We start from the raw sequence: 16,720 nt of genomic DNA on the forward strand, positions 1-16,720 counted from the left end.
TAGGACTATCATAACTACAGTTTAAATTGAGAACTAGTTATTGTTTAAGAAATGGCCTACCAAAGGCAAGGAGGAGGTTTTAGCACTGGTTCATGATGTAAGCCTCTGTCCAATCACATTCTTATAAAATAATAATCTTTTCCTCTTGATACTCGCAACAGTGGATTTTCAGGGGAAAAAGGTAGTAGGACACAAAATTTACAAATGTTTGCTGTTGACAGTCCCTAAATTTTTATTAGTAACCTTAAGCTTGTATGTATTCAATCAGACATTAACGTGATAACCTCTTAATTCACCGTAATCTTGAACTAAAATATTTGCAGATGCCCTGTGGAAAATATAGGAATGGCCCCTTTTTGGGATCATGAAGCACGCCCAACTGTCTATCCAGGCTTACCCCGGCTAAACAAGCCGGATTCAACCATTTTAGTTAGTGTTTATCTAGATTTATCCCACCTATCAAACTCTCTTTTCTTTTTTTTAATTGTTGTTTTCAGCTTAAGATCTTATAGGCTGTTTAGTCTCTTAAATGTATTAAAAATCTCCACTCTTCATTAAAAATATTCATTCTTCTCTTCTGCCTATCTATTTTAGACGGAAGGTGATGTGAGTTAGCCTTTATTTTTGTTATTCAAGAAATATTTTACTCTATATGGATCTCTTGTGGATGATCATAAATAATATTAAATATATCATAACCTTTTCTCACATAAATTTGTAAAACTTACCTGGAACAAAAATCTTTATATCTTTACTGTTACTAAAACATACATTTAAGTAATTGTTGCATATTTTATTTCATCTAAAACTTCATTTTCTTTTTTAAACCTCTTCAAAATTGTGTGACATAAATCCAATGGGCTACTCTTGCTATATTCATTATCCACGTATAAATTAGCTAGCGGATTTGAAACTGCACCTTCTATTACTCATAGTCCATATACAACTTCACTCTTCAAGCTTGAATAACTTTGTCACATTCTTAAGATTTTGAAGTTACTTCATGTTCTAATAAATTCAAGAAAAGGTAAAGGTGATTTTATGGTTACAGCTTGTTGTTCTACACCAGCTTAAATTAGCACATAAGAACAATCCCTTAAACTTTAAAACTTGAAGTTTTTTTTCGACAGATGTTTATAAAAATTACTGATTGTGAATTGCTTTTCCTCATAATTTGTAGCCTACAAATTTAACTTATGATTAGTAAATGCTTATGCTGTGGGGAATAGGAGGAGAAAGCAAGTTCTTCCATGGAAATGTGGATGGCATTGCTGTACATCGAAGTGTGGTTCGGTTAGGCTTGCCCAGCAAAGGTCGAATGGCTGAAGAGATCTTGGCTTTGCTTAAGGTATACAAGAAATTATACATGCTCATTTAATGCAAAATTGCAAATATTACAAAATTTTGTAGAGGCTTGAATTCTTAATTGATTCTCTCTTTCGATCTCATATACTTATTCTGATTTATGTCTTGCGTTGAGGATTGTTAAGATCTCTTTGCTTTGATCACCATCGTATCATGAACAAAGTTGCAAAACATGCTTAATAACTTAGTTTGTAGACTATTTAATATTCATCTTTTATGGAATTTATCACTTCCTGGTCTCTATTTTGGAACCTGTTTACACTATATTCTTTTTTAACGGGTATATCAGGCATCTTGTTATGTTCGATGTACTGGGGTGATCCCCACCATGGTAATGAATAACTCCCGTGAAGTAATTTTTAGACAAGAACATTTATTTTGTTTACTTTTTCGACAGGATTGTCAGCTTGGAATTAGACAGGCTAATCCTCGACAGTATGTTGCACATGTCCCAGGGGTAAGTATGTAAATATCGTTGCCACATTAGAATTCTGAATTTGAGCTTTTAAACCAAATCTATGTAAGAGGATAGGAATATTTAGAATAGTTAAGGAGTTTTTGTGGGAATTTGAACTATGACACCATTTTGTTTTGAATTGATATTTTCTGGCAAGGAGCTTTTGCATTAGGAATGTATGTAGTTTAACTTGCACATAATTAATACTGCCTTTGTAACAAAACTTGAGTTTTACTTGAAAGGAGAGGTTTTGGGAATAGTGAAGTAGACATTTCTATATTAATTCTGTTTATCATGAATAGTCATTTATAAGCACTTTGAACTTAAAGCTGCTTTTTGATAGATAAATATAGATACTTATTACTGTTAGTGCAATTTTCTCATTTTTATAGATGGGGATAGATTGATATACATCTGTTCTTTCATTTGCAGCAACGGCATGCATATCATATATGGAATGATGAATATCTCATCCTCTTGTATTCCTTTACTGCTTAAAACATTGATTCCAAATAACTGAACATTTGATGAACACATGTGATGGCCCAACTCAAGTCATGAGGCTTAACAATGCATTGGGTGTCCTTTCCTTAGATTACCCAAGAGGAAGAACGCGTAGAGTTTTATTAAGTGTGGAGTCTTTTGCTTGTATTCTATTCTATCTTAAGTTGTGGGCACATCTTTTTATGCAACTTAAGTGATTCCTAGCCTAAATACTTAAGTTGCCCCCCTTTTTAAGTTTAATGTTGTGACATGTACTTTAAGTGATTTTTGTAAGCATTTGCTGAAAAGGCCAAGGGGGCATGGGATTTCAAGGAGCCTATTGGCTCATTTTTAGGGAATTTATGTGGAGCATTGGATTGAGCTGGTAGTGGATCAAGGGCTGATGTTAAATCATTCTTTTGGGAGTCATTATATAACATTCTGTTAATTTTGATCAGATTTGTAGATAAGTGTACATTTAAATTTGTCTAATTTAACTTAGAATGATTTCCAAAAGATCAATGTTCAAGTACTGATTAATATCAGTATTTAAGACATCAATCAATACTGATATGTACGGACTCTATATATATATATATATATATATATATATCTTTACTGCTATATTCAATTGCCTTTATTTACTGCTATCTCTTGTTGGACAGCACAGATAGACAATCAACTCTAACTATGCCCTCACCGACAGTAGGATTCAGTGTCGACTATTCCTTAGTCGTCTACCTTACGGACTATAGACAATTATAATATCGCTATTATATTTGCCGACTCTTCTCTATACTTTATATCAACTTGTTCCTTTTTTTTTATTCAGTAATATATCGTTTCAAAATGAATGTATATAAGTATAAGAGCCACGAGGGAGACACGACTCTTCACCAAGAGCCCAATGACTATAAACAAATTCATTATAGTAATCGGAAACATAACTAAACCGATACAACAGTGATCGGGTTATATAAAACTAAACCGATAGACAATATTAATCGGTATATATAAATAAGCTGATATACAATGGTAATTGGAATATCTATCTGACCTGATATACAATAGTAATTGGAATATCTATCTGACCCGATATACAATAGTTTGGTTCGTATAATTAACAGCAGTAATATTAACTAATATTAACTTAATGATATGATCGATAGAATCAGTTAGGTGAAATCAATAATAACAAGAATCAATCTTGTAACACAAATTGATAATCGAACTGATCATACTACTTGCCAAATGAATCGACATGAATGAAATACGATGAAGTATAGCTATAAAAGAAATCTAAATAGTTTAATAAGATTAATTGATTGATCAAATGTGTAAGGCCGATAGGCCACTTACACATTTGATCTACAGAGTCGGTATTTAGGATTCCGACTGAAGCTACATCTTCAACACATTCTAGGGTTCTTTTGGAGCTCATTATGTTGTTAGTCTTTTATCTATTGTTGCTGCAATCTTTGGCTTAAGGTCTGAAACCTTTGAGTATCCCTGATTTTGGAGAGACATATGGGCTCCCCCTAGTCAAAAGGGTATGTTTCTGTGGAAGGGATCTGGTCTGTGATGCCCTAGCACATCATTTCCAAGGCTACAATTCTCTATTGGGTTTGGAGGCCAATTTGGTGAGATTCAAAGCTACAGGTTCAAATTTGGATAATTTACAGCAATGTGTCTTCATATTTCTGAGCACCATTGAAGATAGCAACAGAAAAGGACAAGTGGGACAGACCTAGCGCTGGTTTTCTAGGAGTTTTGGCAAGGACAACTAGGCTTTGAAGAAATTTCTGAGGTGTTTGTGTCTAAATCTGCATATTTCTAATCATCTTATAACTTTTCTATACTTTTCTATACTCATAAATTTATTAATATTAGCAGTAAAATCAGATCAATAATCTGAATATAAATCTAAGTTTGTTGAAGGATTTCTTATCTCCAAATAAAATTTTAGATTTTCTGTGCCCTATTTTTGGAGATGTTTTTCTATTATCCCTATTTGGGGATGTTATAGTGGTGCTAGAGCTGCAAGTCTTGGTCTCCTGTTTCGTAACTTGAAAAAACAAAAGGGAATAATGGCTGGCAGTGATCAACCACCATCAACAAGTGAAGAGGAGGCAAAACAAATTTTTGCAAAAAAGTTAAGGCAATTACAAAACACCAATCTTTATTTAAGTTAGATGGCTCATAACACAACAAATGGAAGAAATTTTGTTCATGTGGAGAGAGAGGACAAAGTTGCAGAAAACGATGAACACTCTACTACCAACACTTCGGGTTCATCACAATCCAGACCTTTCATGTCTACCTTTATACAGGAGGATGAGACTATACATGAGGAGCCCATGGAGGACAATGAATATGCTGAAATTTTGGCTAAGTATCAAGGTTTGGGGGCAGTTTTTCAGTCAGCTATCTCTTTTAGAGACTACTTGGAGGTCACCAAATGCACAAAGACAAAGAAGAAATAGTGGAATTAAGGGAAGCAAAATTATGGGCTGTAGAAAAGGTTGGGATGTCTATCCTTCCCGAGTTTTGATGGATCATCCAAGGGTACAACTAGAGCATGGATTTAGAAACTGGATACTTACCTTGTCTTGAATCAAATGGAGATTGAGGCCATCAAATTTGCTATCATTCACCTTGAAGGAGCGACACATGAGTGGTGTTATCATGGTTTAATGACACAAGGTCATGGTGCTATAGTTTCTTATGATCAGTTTTGCACTACACTAATAGAGTGGTTTGACCACAAGGGTTCAGAGGCACACTCTAGAGAGTTGGCTCAATTGAAATAGGTTGGGACACTTGATGCATACATTTCAAAGTTTCAACGGTTGTCGATAATGGTTTTTGATGTGACCAAGAGGAGGTTGATTTTTTGGTTCATAGAGGGTTTGTCAAAAACTCTTAGGGGTTGGTTCAAAGTTTTTGATCTACCATCCTTATTGCATGCTATTAAGTGTGCAAGGAACATGGATCTATCTACACCACAAGCTAGATTTCCTAGCAAGTTTCCACAGAGACCCTTATCACAGAGTTTTCCATAGAGGAAGGACAAGAAACTAGAGTCTACTCAGCGAACGAGTGAGATTTCTAGGCCAATTGGTGGCGCATCTCATGATTCGAGGGATGAGTTGAGACGAAAGAGGCTTTGCTTCAACTATCGTGAACATTGGGCGATTGGGGTCTTTGAGGAACCTAGTGATGATGAGTTGGAGGAGACAGATGTTCTTGATGAGAAGCATGAGCAGATGGATGGGGAGATAGGCACAAATGAGCATCAAGATGATTTGGCATAGATGGATGGTGCGATTGCAACCATCACTACCACTCATTATAATGCCTTTAGAGTAAGGGGCGTTATGCAAGGACAACGAGTTGTTGTGCTAATTGATAGTGGGGCTACCCACGACTACATTGACTTGTCCTATGTGAAGAGGCAGAGTTCGCAAGTTGAGGAGCATGATGGTTTCCGTGTGTGGACAAGTGGTTCGATTTTAAATTGTGTTAATTGTGCTCCACAATTGAGTGTGATTTTGGTAATTACACCCTTTTTGATGACTTTTATATGGTCGACATTAATGAGACCAATGTTGTGTTGGGTGTTCATTGGTTGCATTCTATAAGTTCATATGTCACGCACTTAAAGACTATGTATTTGAGTTTCACAGTGGATGGTCAAAAGGTGGTATTACGGGGCTTATCTTCAGATGCTCCTAGAGTCATTTCAGCTAGGAGGATGGAAAGAGTTTTGGGCATGTAGAGGCTAAGTGGGTAGTGTAGTGTTTCATTTAAGCTAAGTTACTGATACGGGACAACATGGATATCATGTTGACATACAAGGCTTGTTGGACAAGCATAGTGTTGTGTTTTCAGATCTACCTAATGTTCTACCTCCAAATTGTGGTTTTGAGCATGTTATTGAGCTTGTGGATAGCAAGCTAGTTGTTACAGATCCCTAACATCATCCTAGACAATTCAAGGAGGAGATTGAGAAGACTATTCGAGAGTTGTTAGATGTAGGACATATACGGCTTGGTTCTAGTCCCTTCGCTTCTTCTATTGTCTTGGTGAAGAAGGATTGTACTATGAGGATGTGCATTGCTTATCATGCACTAAATAAGAAGTCCATCAAGAACAAGTATCATATTCCGTAATTCCACGTATTGATGAGTTGATGGATGAGCTACATGGAGCGGTCTATTTCGCCAAGATAGATCTTCGTTCTAGATACCATTAGATTCGGGTTTGGGAGAAAGATGTGCACAAAACAACTTTTAGGTGCCACTATCGATATCTTGGGTAATTGGTAATGCCCTTTGAGTTATCAAGTGCTCCAACTAATTTTCAGTCTTGCACGAACCATGTATTCAACAAGCAGTTGCAATTTTTTTTGTTGGTTTTCTTTGATGACATTTTAGTCTACATTAGCACTTGGGAGGCACATATACAACACCTTGATGAGGTCTTCAGTATCTTGGCATCTAACTCCATTTTTATGTGTTGGTTGAAAATTTTGTACACTTGGGGAAATATACAAAATTTTGGTTTCAACCACAGCATGTGAGTAAAACTCTCCTAATTAAGGGAAGGCTCCCCCTATCTAACTACAACTTTAAAAATAAAATAGGATGGGACAACAATCTTTCTTCTTCTTTCAAGAAAGACAATATCCTTTTCTTTCACAAAAAAGTGATAGCGATTTGATATAAAACAACAGTAACAACTTTCGAAATGAAAGGAGAGAAAGGAAATGAAGTTTCCTGAAAACTCAAAGACTTCCGTCACTTCCTTCGGATGGGACAGCGATATCAAGCTCAAAGACTTGATTATGTGAAGTCCTATCTACCCTTTTCTATACTAATGCTATCAAGAACAAATTATAACAGCTCAAAGATTGGAATATCTTATTCTTTCCTATATAAAATAGTGGGAAGTAGTACAAGCTCAAAGACTCAACTATTTCTCACAAAATCTACTTCTAAATTCTGTTAAGAACAAGTGTAAGAACAAAGTCTTACAGCTTTTTCCAATAGAACTTCTACTTTATCTAAATTAATCTTCAATACTTGCAGCTCAAAGACTGCAAATCAGATTCGATTAAGTTCTCAAAGAAACACTTGCAAGAAAGGAAATATGGAACACAAACTCAAGAATGCAGCACAAAGACTCAAAGCTTGAGCAATTTTCTTCTATTCCTTTCAATTCTTCAATTTACACATAAAAGCTCAAAGACTTCTTTGCTGCAAATTTGGCAGAGTTTTTGCTTGCTTTCCCAAAAGATAAAGATTACCTAGGTTACCGGGTTCGCCCCTGGGCCCCCCTGGTACGGGTCCTGGTTCAACCGGGTCCGTGGTTCGGGTCCAGTTCGAACTAGGTTTGACTAGGGTTCGAAAAACCCAGAGGTGGTTCGCCCCTGGTCGAACCCAGTCGAACCCGGGAGGCTGGGCGGCTCATAAAGGCAAAAAATAGGCCAAGTTTAATTTTTTTTTGAATTTTGCCTTCTAAAAAGTGAAACTTATACCCTAAAAGTGACTTCTAAAACATTATATTCACTCATTTCACCTCATTTGTGTTGCAAACAAAAGTTTTATGAGAGCAGGTTGAAGAAGGGGTGAACAAAATTTGGCTTCCAAGATCAAAGAGGAGTTGAAGATTGATTTTTGAAGCTTCAACAAGTGTTGCAGCATCATTTCCATACATTTTCAAGCTTCCATTGGCTGCAAGAGGTAGGTTTTTTTAACATTTTTTTCCAACTATTTTTGTTTCACAAATTGTCAAACATGAAACTTGAATTTTTTTTCATTATTTAGTTTTTGTTTTTGAATATGTTTATATTATTTCTTGCCATAGGAACTAGAATGGCATCTACATCTTCCTCCATTGGCAATGAACAAATAATTGCAAAACAAAGAAATGATCCAAATTCTCCCTTATGGAAATATGTTGACATTATAAAACAACTTCCGGGAGGTGGGGGATTCCGTTGGAGATGCCATGGATGTGATATTGAACGTAATAGTTCATATTATCGGGTGGTAGGCCATTTGTGTGGAATAAAAGGAAGAGGCATCAAAAAATGCTCTGGAAAAGATGGTAAACCTATACCAGATGAGACAGTGATGAAATATATTAGGGAGCATGAGGCGGCAGAAGAGAGAGAAGCCCGTAGATTGAACCAAACCGCATCAAAGAAAAGAAAGGGAATGCAAGGCCCTTCTAATCCCAGTATTGTAGTAGAAGACCACCCCTTCTTTGCCACAAATGAACCTCAAAGTGAACCACCCTTGACACGTAAAAGAACAAAGGGGCCTTTAGAAACCGCATTCCAAAATGAGAGTAGAGACAATGCTGACGAAGATATAGTAAGGTGCATTTATGCAAATGGGTTGTCTTTCAATGTTGTTTGCTCCCCATATTGAAAGCAAATGATAAAGTGTTAATGAGGCTCCAAGAGGGTATAAGGGCCCCGGTTATAAGAAGGTACGTGGAACATTATTGGAGAAAGAGGTGAAGAGGGTTGAAGATGCATTGAAACCCATAAGGGATTCATGGGTTGAGACAGGTGTAACAATTGTTTCAGATGGGTAGAAAGATGCTAAAAACCGTCCCTTGATCAATGTCATAGCGGTGTCCCCTAAAGGGGCAATGTTTTTAAAAGCTGTGGATTGTGAGGGCCAAATAAAAGATGGCCAATTTATTGCAGAAATTATCATCTCTGCCATTGAGTCTATGGGACCCCGCAATGTTGTCCAAGTCATAATGAGCAATGCAAAAAATTGTAGAGCTGCTGGTTTGTTGGTTGAGCAACGCTATGATCACATTTTTTGGACACCTTGTGCGGTACATTCACTCAATCTTATGCTACAAAGGATTGGGCAAAAAATAAAATGGATCAGAGATGTGTATGAAGAGGTTGAGGACATCCAGATGTTCATCACAAACCACCACTTGTCTCAAGGGATTTTTAGAACCTATTCGAATTTGGAGCTATTGAAGGTAAGTGAAATAGTAATTTAATTTTACATTTTCTGAATTTTTTTAATTTTCAATGTTCATAATATCATTGTGTAAGCTATATTGTGTATTCTTCTTTAAATTTTGGCTTTATTCTTTAATCATTTGGCATTAATTCAATAATTTGTGTTATAGGTTGCTGAGACCCGTTTTGCATCAAACACAATCGTCTTAAGACGACTTGTGAAAGTTAGAGTGGCACTATGCAATATGATGATCAACACCAATTGGACTATATAGAAGCAGAATAGCACTGAGAGGGCAGAAAAAATTAGGGATAGAATATTGAATGATGTTGTGACGTATTCACACATCGCCCCATTATAAATGGGGACCCCTACTTTTTTCTTTCTGGGGTTTGTTTTTCTAGGTTTTTTAGGGTTTTGTTTGTTAGCCTTTGGCATTTTGAGTGTCGCCAGGGGGATCACTAGGATGGCAGGCTCTGTTTGAGCCAGGGTGAGTCCACAGGGCTCCAGAATTAGGGTTTCTTTGAGGTCTTCCTTAGGGCCTGGTTTTGCTCTTGTTGCTAATTGTGCCTTCCTTGGTGAGTGAGTATCATCCTTGAAGGTCTGAGCTAGGTCAAGTTGGTGAGTGATGAAGTCTGGAATGTCATCCTGATCTTCAAATGCCTTGAAATTTGGCTGTCTGGAATGTCATCCTGATCCTGAAATTTGACTAAGTCTGGAAAATTGAAGAATCCTCCAAAAACTAGATTTTGCATTATAACTCCTGGAGGTCCGAAACCACTCTCAAACATCCTGATAGTATATATGGAATATAACTTAAAGTATAAGGAACTTATACTTAAATGTTATATTCCATACATGAATCCTGACGGAGAGACCAAAATGTCAAATTTCGCTGCTGACCCTTCCAAAGGGTCCAAAGCGAATTTCGCTCCTGACCCTTCCAAAAAGTCCAGAGTGAAATTCTCCATGAGACATTCTAGTTTGATCCAAACTTAGAACTAACTCATTCCCAGGTATTATTGAGGGCAAACCACTTGTTTGGATGAAGAAATGTGAGAAATGAAATCAAGATTTGAGCCGAAATAAGATTTGAGCCTCTTGACCCTTCCAAAGGGTCCAGAGCGAAATTCTCCCCAGACACCTTTTTTCTCCTTGTTTGCACTAGAAACCTTGATTTCCTTGGGCATGGTAAGGGCAAATTGACATATTCTTGCCTTAGGAAGTGATTTGAGATGTTTGAAAGTGTGGATTTTGTCTAAAGCATGAATTTCGCTCCTGACCCTTCCAAAGGGTCCAGAGCGAAATTCTCCCTAGACACCTTTTTTCTCCTTGTTTGCACTGGAAACCTTGATTTCCTTGGGCATGGTAAGGGCAAATTGACATATTCTTGCCTTAGGAAGTGATTTGAGATGTTTGAAAGTGTGGATTTTGTCTAAAGCATGAATTTCGCTCCTGACCCTTCCAAAGGGTCCAGAGCGAAATCCACCTTTTCCTCTATTTTGCTCCTTCATATGGCCAAGTTTTGGATTTTTGAGGCATAGTTGAGGAGACTTGGATGCATGTTTGCCTTGGAGAGGAGGTTTAAGACTACAAAGTGATGGAAAATTAAGCCTAAAAAGTGAATTTCGTTCCTGACCCTTCCAAAGGGTCTAGAGTGAAATTCACAAAATGTCATTATTTCTTCAAGATAATGTTGAGCCAAGTCAGTGATTAAGGTGAATAGACCTTAGAGATTGCCTTAGAAGAGATTGTAAATGAAACAAAGGTGAGTTTTGACCTAAAGAAGGAATTTCGCTCCTGACCCTTCCAAAGGGTCCAGGGCGAAATCCTTGGAAACTCCTATTTTTCACCTTGTTTGGGCCAGGCGAAGAGCTAGTTGTGAGATAATGTTGAAAAGAGGTCTAAATTGGGCAAAACAACAAATTTCGCTCCTGACCCTTCCAAAGGGTCCAGGGTGAAATTCTTATAGGGCATGTCCCTGGGAAGGATTTTGAGCGAGCTTTATTTTAAAAGTCTTCTTGTTGATGGTTTAGGGTGGAAAATGCTTTGTTGAAATGAACATGTCATATGTACTTAATCACCTTTTGGTTTATTTTGCAGATGGAGAAAACTAGTCCAGCATCATCAAGGACAACCTCTTCCAATCCAGCATCATCAGGGACGACCTCTTCCAGCCCAGCATCATCAAGGACGACCAATTCGCTAGCTACCTCCAGAACCTTCACTTCGCCACACTAAGGAACCACAAGATGACAAAGAAAGGCGATGCCAACATTTCAAGGAAAGGTACACTATCCATCTAGCACGTCAAAGATAGAGGAGAATCAAATAAGGTCAATGCAAGGGTTCGTTGAAGAAGCGGATAGTTTCAGAAGAGTTAATTAAAGTTAGCTTCTCAGCATCATCAAATTCAACATCAACCAAGTTACAAGTGTCAAGCAAGGTGGCATCCCATCATCATTTCTCCAGTCGGATTGGTCCACCTCCGCATGTCCAGATTCAATGTACCTAATTTACCGAAGGCGGCACAAACTTCGAGGCACCTACCCTTGCTTCCTATCGGTCCTCACCCTTGCAATGTAATTTTCCAATTGGCTAAGCAAGTTTGTTGTAACAAACCCTAATTAGGGTTTCTATCTTGTAATCCTAGCCATTGATTCTAAATCAATCAGAGTCGTCTATTTGTAAAGGGTTTCTCTATAAAGCCTTGGCTCATCATTTGTAAAGGTTAATAGCTAGTTAATAGTTAATAGTTGGTTGATAGAGAATAGATAATAGTGAATAGTAAGAGAATAGGAAATAGTTAGAGTAGAATAGAAAGAGAAGGCAAAGATTGTTGCCAAGATATTGTTGTAAAAGATTTGTAAACTTCATTGAAGTAATGGTGAATTCTATGGGTCGATTCAACAATTTGCATGGTCTTTATACTTCTCAAATTTGATTTCATGTTATTAGATGAGTGGAAGAAATGTGTATGATCGATGGTGAAATTTGTATATCCATACTACTAGCAGTTTATTGATTGCAAACTTGCCTTGTGTAGTCAACTGGAATCATTCAGCTTAAGCTTAACTTCAATTGTCGCTTCTTCATTGATATGCATCAGCCTGATGGTGTCCATGCCTGTAGCGGTGATCTGAACATCATAAAGCTTTCCCCAGAAGATCGCACTAATCTTGTGGAGATGGTCTTGGGATGTCAAAGCAAGACTTAGTTAGAATTTCATCAAAGGTCATTCATTGCTCTTACATTCTTAGTATTAGAAATAGATCCCGTTTCAACCTTTCTCCTTTTTCCTTTTTTTTCAAAATCAACGGCCAGTAAAATCTCATGTTCCAGCAATATCCAAAGCAAATTAGACGTTTAGGCAGTCAAACGTAAGTCCCCTTGTGATTCCAGCAAAATCACATCATACCACGAGAAGCTTATCCACACGCAGAGAACCTACATACAAGAACCTTGGAGTTGCCTTGATTGATCTTTCGATGAAATCTTCAGCAGTCGGGAAACTTTGTTCAAGAGAGGATAAGGTACCTTTAGGTATTTTATTTTGTGTTCGTATGTGTACAAAAGACACATCAACGAATGAGAAATGGTGGGATCTTGTTACATATCTCCTAAGTATCATTGAGCCCATCATGAGCATGATTCGCTATACAGACATGGATAGGCCTTGCATAGGTGAGATTTATGATGGCATGGACTCAATGCTTGAAAAAATAAAGGTCACTATAAATGAAAAAGAGAATGACCCCCAGGAGAAATTCTTCAAAGAACTGGAAGTAATTATTGTAGAAAGGTGGAATAAGATGACCACTCCTTTACATTTTCTTGCCTATGCCTTGACATCTAAGTACTATAGCAATTAGTTTCTTGATAAACCAGGAAGGATTCCACCATGGAGAGATCTAGAAGTATCTGATGGGTACAAGGCAGCATTTCTTAGGCTATATCCTGATGATGATTTGCGAGATGTTGTTACAAATGAGTTCATAGAATTCGCAAATGGGAATGGTCTAAGTGTTGATGCACTTCGTCATAGATCCAAGAAGGATGCTCATAGCTGGTGGTACTTCCATGGCACATGCTTCCAACACCTACAACCCCTCGCTATTAAAGTTTTATCACAAGTAAGTTTAATTAATTAAAATTTTAAATTTACAAGTTTTAGTTTATTTATCGTTTACTTTGTCTTCATAGGTTGCTAGTAATTTTATTTTTATTAATGTATAACTTTAATTGTTTACTTTGTCTTCATAGGTTGCTAGTTCATCTGCTTCAGAAAGAAATTGGAGCACATACTCTTTCATCCACTCAGTAAAGTGCAATAGGCTGCTATCAAAAAGAGCGAAGAATTTAGTATATGTGCATTCCAACCTACGTCTTCTTTCACACAAACAACGTGACTACACACAAGGGGAAATAAAGATGTGGGATATAGAGCCATAGCGTACTGATTTGGATGCTCCTGCTTCTCAGCTTCTTGCATTGACACTTGATGACTTGGAAATTGAGCCAACTTATAGTGCAAGTGCAAGTGGCACTGGCTCATCTAATGTCAATGTCAATGAGGAAGAGGAGGAGGAGGAGGAGGATGAATTTGATGATCCATTTGATGATTAAACTTTATATTGTTGAAAGTTGAAACAATGATACTTGAATATTTTGTCATTTTGATATTAAACTTGATGTATATGATGCTATTATGGTATCATCATGATGCTATGATTAAAAGCTTATGTTTGTTTTGCTGTTTATATGATGCTATGTGACATGCAAATTTTAATTCATGCTTATAGGCTTCACAAATCTCTCTCTCTCTCTCTCTCTCTCTCTATATATATATATATATATATATATATATACAAAATTTACATGTTTTTGTACTAACGAACCCAAACGAACCCAAACCCCTTTTCAAAATTTTGCCGTACTGGCATACCGGGTTCTTTGAACCCGAACCGGTGCCCGAACCCGAACTGGTAACTTAGAAAATTACAATAGGCCCCTCAAGTATTTATAGAAGAGGATTCATGAGAAAAAGGTGGGAGGATCCCAACTAACTTGAGAAGTTCTCTCAACCACCAAGACTTATTCAATAACTAACTATGACTTATTCCAACTACAGTCCTAATTGAACACAACTTGTAGTTGCTTTACATGTAATTACAAAAGTGCAAGTAACGAGTTAACTTGCAATTACAAAGCTATTTTTTTTACATGTAACTTGTCAAAACGAAATTACAAATGCATAACTAAAACTATTCCATGTGTCTAAAGACACGACTCTAACTGCATCATCCTTTGTTTGTGATGATCTTCATGTTGCTTCAGGATGCTAGAACTTGAAGTATTCTCGATTAGTGAAAGCATCTTGAACAGAAATGGGAACTTGCATCCTTGTCTTCTTGCTTGGGGTAGTACTATCTTTTCAGGAGGGAAAGGGCTGCCTTCCTCTTTTCATGTCATGACCTTCTTTGTCTTGAAAGCATTTTATGCTCTCAACCATGAATTGTTGTTGTATCTCTTCTTTGTATCATCCTCCATTCTTGAAATCTGCTTGCAAAATAAGGCCCATGCCTTAATCCATTGATTTGGTAGATCGTGTGTGCAAACCAGACTGACAAGGGAAGAGATAAATTGATGCAAAAGTGGGCTCACAAGTGAATTTCCGGTTTTGGAAGCTGCATTACATGTGTGGGATAAACAAGAGCATTAACTTGCAATTGTGGAGAACAAACATGCAACTTCATATGTGTAATGGGTAACTACAAATTTGCACTTGTAATTGGACTTTAAAAACTCATTTTCAAGTGTTTTTTGAGTGCATTTTGGACCAATTTCGGGTTCTGGATGGCTGACTACAGGTAGACTTTAAATGGGGAAAATGAATGAAGGTGTGAAATGAGTGGATGAAATGGTGGGAAAGGTATGTACGGATGATGGCAATGAATATGGAAGGATTTTGAGAATGTCGTGGGAAGAACTTTCCACATGTAATCCAGTTCTAAAAACCCAATTTTGAAAGGATGGGTATTTTTCATCTTTACAACTTGAAATTTCAACAAAAGATGGTTAAATTCTTATAACCACAAGGGAAGAACAATTATTTTCATCCAACTTGTAATCGGGATTTAAAATCCCGAATACAAGTAAAGAGGGAAAATGGGGAAGAACAATGCAATTCACAAATTACTATCAAAGGGGAAAATCTCTCTCACAAAATTGATTTTTGGGGGGCAAAACCAACATATACACAAATTTACTACTAGAAAGGAAAAACAAGAAGACAAGAAAACAAGAAAATGAAACAAGAAAAGAAAAGAAAAGAAAAGAAATCATACCTTGCTTCAAACTGAAATGCCTCTTCAAAAAGATGATCAATCTTTGAAAGAAGGGAGGAAAACTCTTAAATAGAGATTAACCGTATTCCAAAACCCTAGCCACGTTTTTACCAAAACGCCATGGGCAGCAAAACGCCTTCCAAAAGCATGAAGAACTGGTCAAATAATAACTTCACCCTCCATGCCTAGATGAAAGAAGCCAAAACGACTTAGGAGAGGTATGATTCGTGGCATTTGAAGAAGTAAAACGTGACATTTTCAAAAACGTTTTTTGCTGTTAAAACGCCTTCAAATCAACAAACAAATCCACCAAATGGCATGAGAAGAGTTTCAAAATGCATGAAAATAGCAAGGAATCCAAAATGCCTTCCTCCTCCTAAGATTTCTCCACAAAAATCGGTGGAAATTGTCAACAAAATCCTCCAATATTGCTGGTCGGGTTTTTGGGAAAGAACAAGTTTCATTTTACATGTAATAGTGAAAATCGGGTTTTAATTCCCATATTACAAGTTTAAAATGTTACTTTTCTCTCAACAAGGCAAAATCGGGTTATAGAAATCCAATTGCAAGTTTAAAATTCTTCAATTTACACTTTATGGAGAAAATCGAGTTTTTTGGGCACAATAGCAAGTTTAAAATTGTCACTTTATTTCATTTCTAAGCAAAATCGGGTCTTGGAGAGAGATAAGAAAGTTAAGCAAGTTATAAATAACTTGTAAAGGGAAAATAAAATCCCTACAACAAGTTTTAATAACTCAACACATGTAATAGGGGAATAAAATCCCCATTACAAGCAAAAGACATTAAAATAGGGGTTTTTCAAAAGAATTTCAAGTGACTTTTAAATATGCAATTTAAAATTAACTTGTAGCTTATCCAAGAAATCCCTATTATGACTTAAAAAGCCAAAAAGCATCAAGGGGGAAATAAAAAGTAAGTTACAAGTTCTTTTTTCAATAAAGTGCACTTGTAATTAGCCAAAAATTTCCCTACAAAGACCAAAACAAAGGAAATCATTAAAACTTGCAATTCAAGGAAAATTTCTCACTTGCAGTGAGGGAGAAAAAACC

The 16,720-nt window shown here is 36.8% G+C and overlaps 1 protein-coding gene across 3 annotated transcripts in view; it reads left to right on the forward strand.

Moving 5' to 3' along the window:
* The window catches only part of LOC131033204 (ATP phosphoribosyltransferase 2, chloroplastic), a 115,933-nt gene that overhangs the window by 843 nt on the left and 98,370 nt on the right, over nt 1–16,720 (forward strand). For all 3 annotated transcript variants that reach the window (XM_057964364.2, XM_057964362.2, XM_057964363.2), the window contains exons 2-3: nt 1,230–1,348; nt 1,763–1,822. In XM_057964364.2, coding sequence (XP_057820347.2) covers nt 1,319–1,348; nt 1,763–1,822 — 90 coding nt within the window. In that variant the 5' untranslated portion in view covers nt 1,230–1,318. The remainder of the gene's footprint in view (nt 1–1,229; nt 1,349–1,762; nt 1,823–16,720) is intronic.

This window comes from Cryptomeria japonica, chromosome 6 (assembly GCF_030272615.1).
Source record: "Cryptomeria japonica chromosome 6, Sugi_1.0, whole genome shotgun sequence".
In the NCBI taxonomy this organism is placed as follows: domain Eukaryota; kingdom Viridiplantae; phylum Streptophyta; class Pinopsida; order Cupressales; family Cupressaceae; genus Cryptomeria; species Cryptomeria japonica.